General features: G+C 33.4%; 1 protein-coding gene across 2 annotated transcripts; it reads right to left on the reverse strand.

Annotated features, from left to right (window-relative positions):
* Positions 1-710: 710 nt before the first annotated feature.
* Positions 711-13382, reverse strand: LOC130818251 (pentatricopeptide repeat-containing protein At3g59040). Of its 2 annotated transcripts, none has more exons than XM_057684352.1 (7): positions 12973-13382; positions 12053-12365; positions 10840-11130; positions 8554-8802; positions 6689-6813; positions 2003-2101; positions 711-1643 (listed from the first exon to the last, which is right to left on the reverse strand). In XM_057684352.1, the coding sequence occupies exons 1-7, from the start codon at positions 13059-13061 to the stop codon at positions 1079-1081; spliced, it is 1731 nt and encodes a 576-aa protein (XP_057540335.1). In that variant the 5' UTR covers positions 13062-13382; the 3' UTR covers positions 711-1078. The 2 variants fall into 2 exon arrangements, with proteins under 2 accessions (XP_057540335.1, XP_057540343.1); XM_057684360.1 differs by lacking the exon at positions 12973-13382 and adding an exon at positions 12457-12930.
* Positions 13383-13643: the final 261 nt, after the last annotated feature.

Genomic DNA, 13643 nt, shown 5'->3' on the forward strand with positions numbered 1-13643 from the left:
ATATATATATATATATATATATATATATATATATATATATATATATATATATATGTATATATATATATATATGTATATATATATGTGTGTGTGTGTGTGTGTGTGTGTGTGTGTATATGTTTATTTAGTTGTATATTTCAAACATTTGTATATATTTAATTGTATATATATATATATATATATATATATATATATATATATATATATATATATATAATATATATATTTATTTATTTATTTATTTACTTTATCATAGCCTCCAAGCTTTGGCTTACGCATGTTTGGAGTTTTCGCGATGAACCATCCCGCCTGAAACATAATGTCTAATGCAAATACAACAAATAACAACTCCATAATTAGGAAAAAAAAAAAAAAAGGTAAAGTAGTTGTTCGCAGTTACTAACTGCGAACAGCTCCAAACCATAGATTTGGAAATTACACGCTTACTTTTGGAAATAAGTTGAAACTTATCTTATTTCGTTTATTTTATTGAAAATTTATCTTATACAATCTAATTTTTCAAGTTGTTGGATCTAAAACTTTTGAAAAGGTCTTAAGCAAGTTGAGTGTTGGAAATCCTATAACCCAATTTAAGGGGGAGTGTACGAAAATAAATTTTTTATTTTTTAGGATATTAGGAACTAACTTTCGAAAAGTCTTATTAAGAGGTTGTTAGAAGTCAAGTAAAGATCCTTAATTATAGGATCAAGTTGTTAACTAGTTACAATACTCTTATACAAATATGTAATACAACAATGTATGTTAACTATGAAATACAAGAAAGTAAAATTCAAAACCCTAAAAAATGTCTTGTCTTTAATCTATTTTTCTATAAGTACACAAAAAGTTTTTTATTTTGATCTCCACAACTTAGCAAAATTTAAAAGAACAGAAAAATATTGAAAAGCTAATGATAAATTTAATTACATTGCTGCTTTATATGTTATACATCTCTCACCATCTGAATACACGCCTAGGCAGGTTGGACCTTTTTGTGTCAAAGAATCTACAACATAAATACTTGTGTTGGTTTCATTATTGTGTCACTGAAAGCAGAGATATCAGAAATATCTCATAGTCATGGACATTTCTTAGCCATCAACTCATCCTGTATTTCTTCGTAAGACTCCGAAGTAATCTTTTCATCCAATTCATCATCAGAATCGTCAGTATCGCTTGCTTCATCAATACCATCACTAACGTACTCAGAAAATCGAGAAAGTTGATCAATTGCTTTACTTTCCACAAGTTGTTTAGCTTCCTTGATTTCTTCTTCAGTTTTAGCAAGTGAAAGGAGGATGTTTTTCGCTTTCTGATCAGGAGGGCATCTACGAAGTTCCATCTCTTTAAACCAATACACAGAACTTGCAAAATCTCTGTTCTTGCCATATGCATCCATTATTGTGGTGAAAATTGTTTGATTTGGTTTGATCCCAATTGTCACCATTTCTTCGTACTTGTCAATCATCTTCTCAAGATCATTTACTTTCGCATATCCTTTCAACAATGTCCCGTAAGTAATGACATTGGGCTCAAGACCATCTTGTCTGAGTCTGTTGAAAAATTTCTCAGCACCATCCATGTCGGTGGCATTTATATATGCTGATAGCATAGTTGTATAGGAGCATAGATCAGGGGTTAGCCTGTACATGACAGAAAAATTGTAAACAAACTTCAACAGCAGCTTGACTCCGAACAAAAACTTACTACAAGTAGTAACCACATTCTAAGCATTAAGGTTCAATAAGCAGATATTGAGACCAAATGAATGTTACTATGGATTAGGAGCATCATACTCTATAAGCATTAAGGTACAATAAAAGCATACTCATTCTCTTATATTGGTGATTATAGAACATAATATAGGGCATGAGAAAGGTATGGTTCAGAAATCATGTAAAGAAAAATAAAAATATCCAATTTAACAGGCCATAAAAAAGGTAGGATCAGTTGTCAAACAATATATGAAACAGAATTCTTCAAGAATCAAAAATAAACCAACCTATCTCGCCTCATGCTCTTGAAAACCGTTTTAGCTTGCTCTACCATCCCCGATATTGCAAACGCGTCAAGCAGTATGTTGTAAGCTTTATGTGTTGGCCTGGAAAAACATTACAAAAATAGTTTATAAAACAATAAGGACAGGCAGGTTGTTACATCAATTTTCAAACTTTACGCTTCAGCTCCAAGACTTGGGTGTAATGTTAAGTATGCAAACGTTGTACCCATAAGTAGTGCGCCACATCTCAAAAATGTGGTGTCAAATGAGCAAACATTAATTGGTTTTACGGATAAAGAACCAAAGAAAAGAGTTGAATAAATTACTTGACGATACCCGTACCCTTACAAAATCAACGGACAATACTTGAATCATGAATCACCAAAAATTGGAATTAGATTAAACTAGTCAACTAGACTACTTAACCAAAAGCTTAAAGGAGCATAATCCAATTTACGGACTTTTATTTTACTATTATTAAACTTATAACCCTTTTTTTAAATCATTCCAATATAAACACAAAAAAGTTGCTTGAAAACCTAATTCTAAACAAAATTAGAACATTAAGAAAAAGAACGAGAGACACGGTACCACGAACGATCATCAGCATTTGTTTTACGTGACATCCCCACATCATATTATAAGAACATGTCACATATTATATGTTAAGAGTAAATTAATACTACTTCCTCCGCGGTTAAAAGGGTGTTCCATTAATAGAATTGCATTGTTCATCAAACAAGCCTAATTTATACTTTCATCTTAATCTACAATTTAAAACAGTTATATTAGATGTTATTTAATTCCTCATAATGCAAAGTATAATAATATCAACTTTTTATAATTTTTAAGTACACACATTTGGAGATATTTAGGGCAACATTAATGCATTGGATAAAATGCCGAAAGAGAATAGCGAAAATGTATAATTATAGAGGAAGTATTATAACAAGAAACTATACTCATATGACATGAATATATGTAATTGTATATAAAATGCTAATAGTATACATATTGCACTACACAAAAACAAAACAAATAAAGAACGATAAAAAAAACAAAATAAAAAATAACCTAAAGCAAGTACAAACCAACGACAACTAGTATTCGTAATCTGAACAACAAAAAGAAGTAACTCTTTATAACCCAATAAACAAGATGCCCTCTTTAACAACACAACTTTAACCCAAATTAAATTTTAGCATTTATTAACATAACGCTGTCTTCTTCAAACTCGGTGTTCTACAAGCAGGTAAGCACCAACTTTGACAATCTAAGTTTAAAAAAATTCCTCATTTTTAAAAGGTTATATATGCTACCTTTGGTCACTTAATAGATCTAACTCTGTTTGCACATGTTAAAAAACATAAAATCAACATTGTTTACAGATGTGTTTGATGCTTATCTTTACAAAGCTTGAGCTATGTCTGATGCTCAAGCTTAACACATTAATGGAAAATTTTGCTAGGGTTTCTGAGTTGAAGATCAACAGTATTAAGAGTACTGTTTATGCGGTTGGGGTGCATGAGGATGTTGAAGCTAGGATTCTAGAGGCTATTAGAGTGCCTAAAGGTGAGCTCCCCTTTCGATACTTGGGTTTTCCTCTTTCTTCTAAATGGATTAGCATTCATCACTGTCAACCTATTGTGGATAAGATTACAGCTAGAGTGAAACATTGGTCTAGTAGGAAACTATCTATGGCAGGAAGGGTCCAACTAGTGAACAGTACCATTTGCGGTTATTGGGCTCAGGTTTTCTTGCTTCCCAGGAAGATTATCCATATAATTGACCGGATTTGGAATGAATGTAATTGGGCGATTGATAAGCTGAAGGATTCTATGCCTAGAATTGCTTGGAATCATGTTTGCAAGCCTCGATCCTGTGGCGGTTTGAATATTTATAATTTTCTTGTGTGGAATGATGTTGCTCTTCTTAAAAGCCTGTGGGCTTTGACTTCCAAAAAAGACAGACTGTGGATCAAGGGAGTTGATGCCTATTCCATTAAGGGGGCTGACACTATGCAGATCAGAGTCCGTAGTACTGTTTCTTAGATGTTGGCTAAAATCATTGATGGCTAGAAACTTGTTTTAGACTGGTCTCATCTGGATAGTATGAGTTTGCATGGGAAGTTCAATGTTCGGAAAGCCTACTTGGATCGAATTGTTGTTGGGCCTAAACATGTCTGGAGGGCTCTATGGTGTATAATAGAGCCTCCCCTCGTAGTGTTTTATGTTTATGGCATATCCTCTAGGATAGGCTCTCTACAAAGGATAGACTTTGGTGGGAGATTATCAGTGATGGTAGTTGTGTGCTTTGTCAGCATGGGATTGAAGATAAGAACATCTCTTCAATAGTTGTGATTACATTCAGGAGGTCCATTGTTTTCTTTTCAATTTAGATGGTCGCACTCCTTTGACAGTGTTGTTCTGATCATGAACAAGCTGCGTAAGAGGAAGCAGTCCAAGCCTGTGCTCACTGCTATGATTTGGACTGAGATGCTTTATCAGGTCTGGCTGCTCTTGAAGACCGTCAAATGTCGCCTAATAAAGTGGCTCATACAATCATTTTTTGTGTTGCTGCTAGGTTAGAGGATGATAGGAGGTATAGCCTTATTGTTTAGGCTTGTTTGATCTTGGTTTTTTTGTTGTTGTGATGCGGTTTTTTGTTTGTAGAGTTCGGTTGAAGCTTCCCTTTTATGTTTGCGGAAGTGTTTCCTATTATAACCTAGGTTGTAAAAAGGTTTTCTTGGACTTAATATATTTTGCTTAATTGCCAAAAAAAGAAACATGTTTGCACGCAAGAGACTAAGTGGGTTAGTGAAGAGGCCAAGATTCTTAAGAAAAATATATGTAAATTGTACCTTTTGGGACAAGATATGAAGTAAATGGATACGTTGTTGGCCAATCACGTGGAAAAACTGTGTGAAAATAAATGAGAAATTATGAGGGTGAAACTTGTGTACAAAAGTGAAATACCAAAATGAAAATTATGACTCGGATCCATGAGATCTACAGATCTGAATCTGGATCCCGAGTGTTTTAGACTTGTGAAATCCGGTCGAATCTAGATCCATGCCCAAGAAACGGATCCAGATACAACTCGCTGCCATCTCTACCCTTCGCTCTTGATCACTGAGGCAATTTGTTTGGGCCAAAATATTTACGCTTGTTATTAGATTAGAAGTTTATTAGTCACGACCACTTTCACATGATTCACTAATCTCCTGCGAATCGCGAATCAAAAAAGTGAATTATGGTCGATTTTTGGGTTATTTTAGGGTCAATTTTAGCGAATCACGAATTCAAAAAGTGAATTAACGGGCGAATTAAGTTACAGTGGTCACGAAATGCTTAATATTAAGTGCAATTTGTTATTGAGAGAGGTTATGATTCTCACATGAATGTGGGATTATATGGTTTAGGAAGAACATATTATCAAAATATTACATGTTTTATCAGAGTCCAAGTTTGTTGCAATATTTAAGAGTGGCCGAGTACTCTCTCTCACACAAGATTTATTCTCTATGCAAGAACTCCATTACTTTACTTCTAATTACTCAACTCTACTTTACATTCCGTTGTGACTAGTGTATCATTGTACTCAACAATATGCTAGTGGAACAGCGGCCTAAACAAGTCCCTGCTGTTTTTACCTCTTTCTTTGGGTTTCCCGTATCACCAAATTTTCTTGTGTTGTTTCTTTTATACTTTAACAGCTTTATTTATTTTTTTGCAAATCATTCAAGACTCAAATCTGTCATCAATCAATCATAGTTCGTACCATTCCAATGTTGACAGTGACCAACTTTCACCATAAACAATATCGACAATGAAAATGAATGCTTTAAGAGTTTAGGATAGATTTTACTTTATTGTCTAGCTTATAGTCTTTCCTTTGCATTTTTCTTGTTGATCAATATTTAATGTTTGGAGGTACAAACAAAAACGTATAAAGGCAAACTTATACACCTCTCACCTCTCACCTCTTAGTAAAGTAGATGTAGAGAAATTATAACAAAATTTAGGGACAGAGTATGCCTGTTCAACCTACACCTTGTTGAGTCTGAGTAACAAACTAAGAATGAGTCCATGGTAATTACAGCTCCAGATATACAGTGTGCAATACATGACGAATGTTTTTATAAAGCATTCATCGTAAGTTGATTTCAAAAAGAATCTAGCATAGAGTAGGGGGTCATCCCAATACCAGTCCTACATTCGTTTATAAAGACAGCTTTGAAGTTACCATAAACTGTCCACAGTGATAACAGTAGATTGAAAAAACAGTAATCTTCTCAATGAAGATTAGTGAATGCAAGAATGAATCATAGGAAATTCAGTCACTTTCTCACATGAAACAAACACAAAGAAAAAGGACCAGACACAGATTGAAATGTGATTATTGTCAAGTCAAAAACAGTAGATTCAGATCCAATCATAAAATATGGGAGTTATGAAGAACCATACAATTTGTTGTAGTTTGATTTGGTTGGCATTCAAGTCATTAGCAATTTAGATATCATATGAAAAAATATTTTTTCTTTTGATGCAAAAGAAAAATTTGGTTTATTGATATTTTTCGTCTTCAGTGAGGCAATAAATTTAAACTTGAACATGTCAGATTTAAAATTCCCATTAGGAGACTAAATTCGGATAGGACAGCCAAATGATGATATAAATGTAACAATACCTGACCCCAGCATCAAGCATTTCCTCAAAAACGGCCAAAGCTTCCTCCTCACGCCTAGCTTTCCCATAGGCATGGATGAGTAAAGCATAACTTACAACATCTGGTCGGAGTCCAGCTCTTTGCATCTGAGGATCACCAAAAACATAATCTAAATAACATCATTACTTGAAAGGAAATAAGAAACAGCCAAATTTATTGATAAACAAGAATTAGAAGGAGCAAATGTCACTTGAATGACCATATGCATTTTCTGTCTGTTTGATCTAAGGTTTAGCTACTTTTGGTTTTATTTTTTTCAAGTTTAGAGATTTTACTTATGAAGTTTTTCATATGACTTGTTCTTTTTTCCCCATTCATCTCTCTCCCACGAGCACCTCGCATCCACCATCTTCCTTGTCCTTTCCTTTGTATACCCAATTACTTTGGCTTTATCCACCTTCAATAACAGCTAATAACAAGTAATTCTATATCGCTTTCAATGAAATATTTTATAGAAAAAATCAACCGGAAGAGTATATTATAAGGAAAACTATCAGTACATTATAGACATTTAAAGTAAATGATCATTTTCTACAAAACGAATTGAGTTTGTAGCTAACTAAACAGCTTTAGAATTAAGAGTTAGCTCCATAATTAGTTCTGAAATAAAATTTGTCTGATCAAAAACTCTTTATCAATGAAATTAACTAAACAGCTTTGGATTTAGAGTTAGCACTTTATCAAAAAAATCAACAGAAAAAGCTGAATAGGATTAGGAACTGATGTTAAACAGGATATGAACCCAAACATGTCACAATTTGCATTTTTTGCCACAACAAGAAACAAGGGCATCAAGCCCTCAACAAATCAGAGTAAACCTTTTCCGATAAACTCTTTCATGTATAAAATATCTGGGTAAGTGACAGAGAAGAAAAGTTTTCAAACAACATAAAAACTGAAAGTGACCATAATCCTGCCACTGATAATAATTTCAATCAAGTTTTGTTTTGAGTTCATGTTGTATAATATGCCCCGTCCTTGCCAAATTGAAAATTACAGTTACTCTAGGTGAGGGATATTAGGACAAGGGGAGAATGAGGGAAAGATAGTCGAAGGAGCATTTTACCAAAGAAAGAAAATGTAAAATATCAATACGAAACCATGGAAAAAAACTGTGTTCGCGGATGTTTGTGAAAATGGTTGCGATGTTGCGGAAAACAACTATAATGGAATAATAACACGAATCACAGCTGATGCAGTGTGAATTTTTGAGAAAAAAACCACATAAAGGGTGTTTTGAATTTATAATTGCATTTTAGTAGTTGGAACTACTATTATTATGCAATAATATGCCAATAGCTATCATAATTGCATTATATGATGTACTTTTAGTGTATAATTAATTAATTACTAGTTTTTCTTTGAAGTTAATTAATTTATTAGTTAATTATTTTGTTTAACGACTAAAATTATGAGTAACTATAAGTGATCTGTGATAATGGTATTAATGAAATTTTAACAAGAGACAAATAACAATGTAATAGTGAAATATTGTTGTAACGGTAAAATGACGGGTTATATGACAGTCAACGCAGCGTTTTGATCGTGGAAACACATGCACCGATATGACGGGATTTAACGTTACGGAAACTCTCAAACAAGTTACACAACGAGCATTATGTTACGTAACATGGGAGTTTTTATTCCATGTACAAAACACCAATACTAAAGAGTAAACATCGTTCAAAATAGAAGGGGTAAAATATATTACAAAATCAAAGTTGGGTAACAAGGAGCATGATAATTCCCACTCCTATATGCTGAAGAAGCATGCAATTTGAAATCCAAAACTTCTAATGAATAGCATGATGAATTCTCAATCTTACCTGGTCATAAATACGTGAAACTTCCTTATAGTTCGTTTCAAATGACATTAGACTGTTGAAAGTAACCGTTGATCTTTGTATCCCCCGTTCACCCATCAAACAGAAGAGTCTATAAGCCTTCTCGTAGCTGCCGGCCTTCCTATGCATGTAAATCATCATGTGGAACATCTTTTGATCTGGCCGCAAAGGTGACTTCTCATTATTGGTCAAATCCTCAAAAATTTGTTCAGCTTCCTTGAACTTGTTTCCCTGCAGAACCCATATAATATGATTTCAAAATAAAAACAAACATTTGCATAACAAGACTTGCAAGAATCAATCATCTAGCATGTAAGAACACTGAACAAAAGATCCACACTAAGATATAAGGAAAGTGAATTACCTCCATCAAACGCCAGGTCCATAGCAAGAATTAGAGTTAAAATCAAGCAGAATGCAAAAACCTCCTCACATTCCACAATTTTAGGCTCTGACTCTAAGATTTAGATACTTCAATCATGCTCAAGTTTTACAAAAGAAGATCTTACTAAAACTGTTATGTAACTTCCAAAACTATTTGGACAGAAACTAATGCTTAGATAAAAGTATGTACTACTTTCACAGTTTACATTTTTAAAGTTAATGGACTAGCTTTTACATTCAGAATTAGATCAGATATGACAGGAAAAGGGTCTCAACCCTGTCATGCCACTGCACAACAAATATCATGTGTGATAGCAAATTCAATTTTTCCAAAACCAAAAAAAAAAACTAATGTTCCAATTGCATCTTGTTTGGAACAAAAGCAACTATTTAGACATTGAATCTTCAATATGATATCTTTATCAATTTACTCGTGATAAAACAACTCATACTAAGTTTCCAAATGACAAAGGCGCAGCAAGGCGAAAAAGGAACCTGGAACCTAGGCATAAGACGAAATGCGAAAGCGTGAGATATGTAGGCGAGACACACCTTTTGGTTGAAAAGCTTATAAAGATATTATTCCAGAGTATATTAATTAGATACATAAAACAAAATATCTGAGCATTCACTGTCATTATGCTAAGCTATAGTGCAAAACAGAAAAAGAGGGTATATAAATATACAATTTGAAGTAACGTCTCTAATTGTTACAAAAAGGAAAACAGATAAAAATGGAAAAAAAACCATAAGAGAACAAAAAAGAAAAATCTATAAGAAAGAAGAGCATAAAATGAAGAACATGAAAATAGAAAGATAAAGAACCAAAGAAAATTGCAAGAGAAAACCAATGAAAAGCGGTCGAATTATCAAAGAAAAAGAAAAGTGAAAGAAGAAAAATCTAGGAGACAAAGGAAGAAAGAAAACAGAAAAAATCATACAAAGAAAAGAAAAAAGATGAAGAATATTAAAAAAACGAAAAAAGATGAAGGACAGCCAAATGGAAGCATTGGAAGAGAAGTCCACAAAGTTGTAAAACTGAAAAGCAAATCCTTATATTGTCCCTTTTCTCTTATTCTCTCCTCGTAAACAACAGCAAATCCTTCTCCCTTTTCCTTATCTCCCGTCAAAGAATACAAGTTTTTGTCTAATTGTTATATGATAAATTAAAAAAAAGGAAAATTCCTTATGATACCCCTCTAATTTTGAAATTTTCGTATGATAGACAAAGTTTTTTTTTTTTAATCCTTATAATAACTCTAGTTTCAAACTGTTTTGCACATTGACCTTTTTCACAAATGACTTGTGTTTTTCTCGTTTAATGAATCGTCAACCATTAAAATATAAAAATCTCCAATTTTTTTGCAAGAAGACCCAAACTAATGTGATTCTTTGGTCTCCCCTCCACCATCTTCAACATTATTGTATTCATTGATACATGTTGTAGATTAAGAGATCAAAAAATCTCACCGATTTGAGTTTACATGCATAAATGTTGGAGATTTTGATGTTTTAATGGTTAACAACTCGTTAAATGAGAAAAATCAATGTCATTTGCGAATAAGAGCAAAGAGCAAACCAATATGAAATTACAGGGCTACCATAAGAATAATAATAGAAACTTTGTCGAGCATGCGGAAATTTTGAAACTAGAGGGAACGATAAAGAATTTCCCAAAAAAAGATTTTCTCCCAATAAAGAACAAAGAGCGCATAAAATGCAAAGACAGCCAATATGTGCACCCAAGGCATGCTTTGTAAAACTAGGCGCACCCAAGTTATGCTTTGTAAAACTAAGCTCTCATACAGCCAATATGCAAAGATAATTACAGACACACAGATCCTTACAAAAAGACAAATGCTAGAAGATAGGAATATAAAATACCTCAACAAATATTTTAAGAATTATTTGATAAGTCAAAGCAGAGGGTTCAGGACCTGAAGTCTGCATTCTACGAAATACAGACTCAGCTTTACTGTATTCGCCTCCTCTTCCATATGCCTCCATAAGAGCAGTGTAAGTTACCACATTTGGAGCATAGCCCTTTTTGTTTATGTCGCTAAACACTTGCTCAGCTTTCACAAAGTCTCCTTGCTTCCCATAAGCTGTGATAAGCATCACAAAGTCCCTCTCATTGAAGTCCCACCATTGTTGAGTCCTAAGCCATTCAATAATCTTCAAAGACAAAACGGATGCTACTTGTGAATAGAAAAACTTGAAAAGTCAATTCTAACGCATAGCAAAGGAAATCTAAGATTTACAAGCAAGCAATTTAGGTAGAGCGAGAAATTTTCTACTTTAAGGCACGGCTAAAACATCCCTGTATTTCAGTTACCAACTAGCTGACAGCCATAAGGTCAAAGCTCCCTCCGGAGCCAAGCCCCAATAGTTATGATGATTTACGTTCTTAACATGTCTAAGGAGGGAAACAGAGAGAACAAACACCTTAAGCAATGCAAATGAAAAAAAGCACATGTATGATTTATGAGTAAAACAACAATTTTATCACTAGTAACTTTAGCAAGACCAATGCCATTATGATAAGTTCGAAATAAATAATCATAGTCCTTTTACAAGATAAATTAAGTTCCCTGTGTATGACTAAACACTTTAAATGTTATCATCCATTCTAACATGAGAAATTTCCAAGACATTTAGCATGTTTAAAACCTTAACTGACAAGATTCTGAAAAGCAAACACTATACCTTCTGACATGTTGGAATCCTTTTGCCTGTTCGCCTTATTAAATTTATTATTTATTCAAAATGTCCTCTAAGGTTCACAAATATCTCTAGCTAGTAAGCTATGTTAGGACCAACAAATGTTGAGGCAAATCACACATTTGTAATTTTGTTTTGCACCCGAGAAGTCCTCAAAGAGTTTTGAATTAGGCAACAATTTTTAGTTTCTTATATCTTGGATCATGATTCTACTAATGAAACAGATTACAAATCTACAACAATGCGAAAAGAAAAAGCTATAGAAGTTCAGGTCATAGCAGTGGATACATTAGAGTGTGTTATCTCCAACTGAATTTCAAGCAATTGGTCAATCGAATGATGATGTAAACAAGGTGGAAGCAAGAGGATAAATCACCTCGCTAACAAGATTCCATTTCTTTAACTGCTTCAATCTAACCAAAGTCCCAAGCACATGGTCTTTCGAAAGAGATTCACTGGAGGCTCTTCGATTTCTCAGCACCCCCACTGCAGAACCAGTCTCATCTATTTCCTGCATCATATTCCTCCAGCTTTTTTGATCTGCTTCATCAGCTGCATCTTTAAAATTTTCTAATTTCTTCCTCTTTTGCATCAACTTTCTTGGTGCCAACATACCAAGACACACAACTTCTAGTCTTCTATGGTTCTTAAAGTTAATATAACATAAGTTTCCGAATGCCATCTGTTTTCTGAAGCAGAAAAACCAAATACGTGAAGATGTAAAAGATAGCAAAGCCCGAAAACGCAAACACCCAAACATGAATCATAAAAATATCTAACCCAAAGAGAAAAAGTTACAGCTACTGGCCAAGGCAATTCATTTTTCCTTCTCTTACATTGTCCTTCCGTATTCTAATCTTGTATTAAGGAGATAAAGACCAAGTTCTGATATGATTTGAAATCCAATGAACAAAGTTCGAAAAGCATCAAAGAAAAAAGGAGCTCCTTCTCCCCTTGACAACCTCCTCGCCCTTACACCCACCACCCCAACTCTAAATTAAAGCATAAAAACAAAGGGTTAGCCAGAAACAAGCATTTCAACAAGAAGCACCAGCAAATAAGTAGAGCATTCTCCATAAAATACAATGAAATGGAATAGATAAGACATTTTTGAATGCCATTATACAATACTTCTAAAACACCCGCAAACAAGATAATTTTGAAGCAAAAATTTAAAAATTAAGAATTAAACCAGAACCTAGCAAGAACAAATTTAATCAAATACTTGAACCCACATATAACATAAACTGACCAGCACCTAAATTAAATATACAGAATATGGAGAAAGGGGCATACTTAATAGGCTGATTAGTACCAGCCCAACAAGAACAAATTTGCTGAAGTTGATTCATGCCACTCAAGCAGTGCGTTGCCGAAAAAGACATTTTTGAGCTTCCTGAAGAGATTTAATGAAAGTGAGATTGGGAGTCTACACCCTGAAAATTAGAAATGCTAGCTTTAACAAAATTTGCATGCAGTTGTTAGCGAGTAGACGCCATTGTTTTAGTTGTCAAAGCTTTTCGTTAGATATCTAGATTTTTTAATGGGTCTAAAACGTCTATTTGATTTGTCAAATTTAAACCATTAACTCATTCAAACCCTAAAGAAAACCCAAATTTCACTTTTTTTGTAGTATTTATATATATGTAAGAAACTCCGGAAGTCTACTTTTGTGATTTCTTTAATTTAATTGGTCCTTTCGCATGTTTTGATGCCTACTTCTATGATTTCTTTAATTTAAAGGTATTAAATGAGCTTCCTATGCTGCTTAACTCGTTCATTTGTGATACTACATTTACCATAATTCTACTTCTGTGATTTCTTTAATTTAAAGGTATTAATAACTATTCTTTGAGAGAAAAGTAAATTACTAAGGTCCACTATATAATTGTAGTTTAGGAAAACCCATTTTTAACACGTAAATGTTTTGGGATTTTTCGTTTCTATGAACAATTACATCACCTAAA

Source organism: Amaranthus tricolor, chromosome 1 (genome assembly GCF_026212465.1).
Source record: "Amaranthus tricolor cultivar Red isolate AtriRed21 chromosome 1, ASM2621246v1, whole genome shotgun sequence".
In the NCBI taxonomy this organism is placed as follows: Eukaryota; Viridiplantae; Streptophyta; class Magnoliopsida; order Caryophyllales; family Amaranthaceae; genus Amaranthus; species Amaranthus tricolor.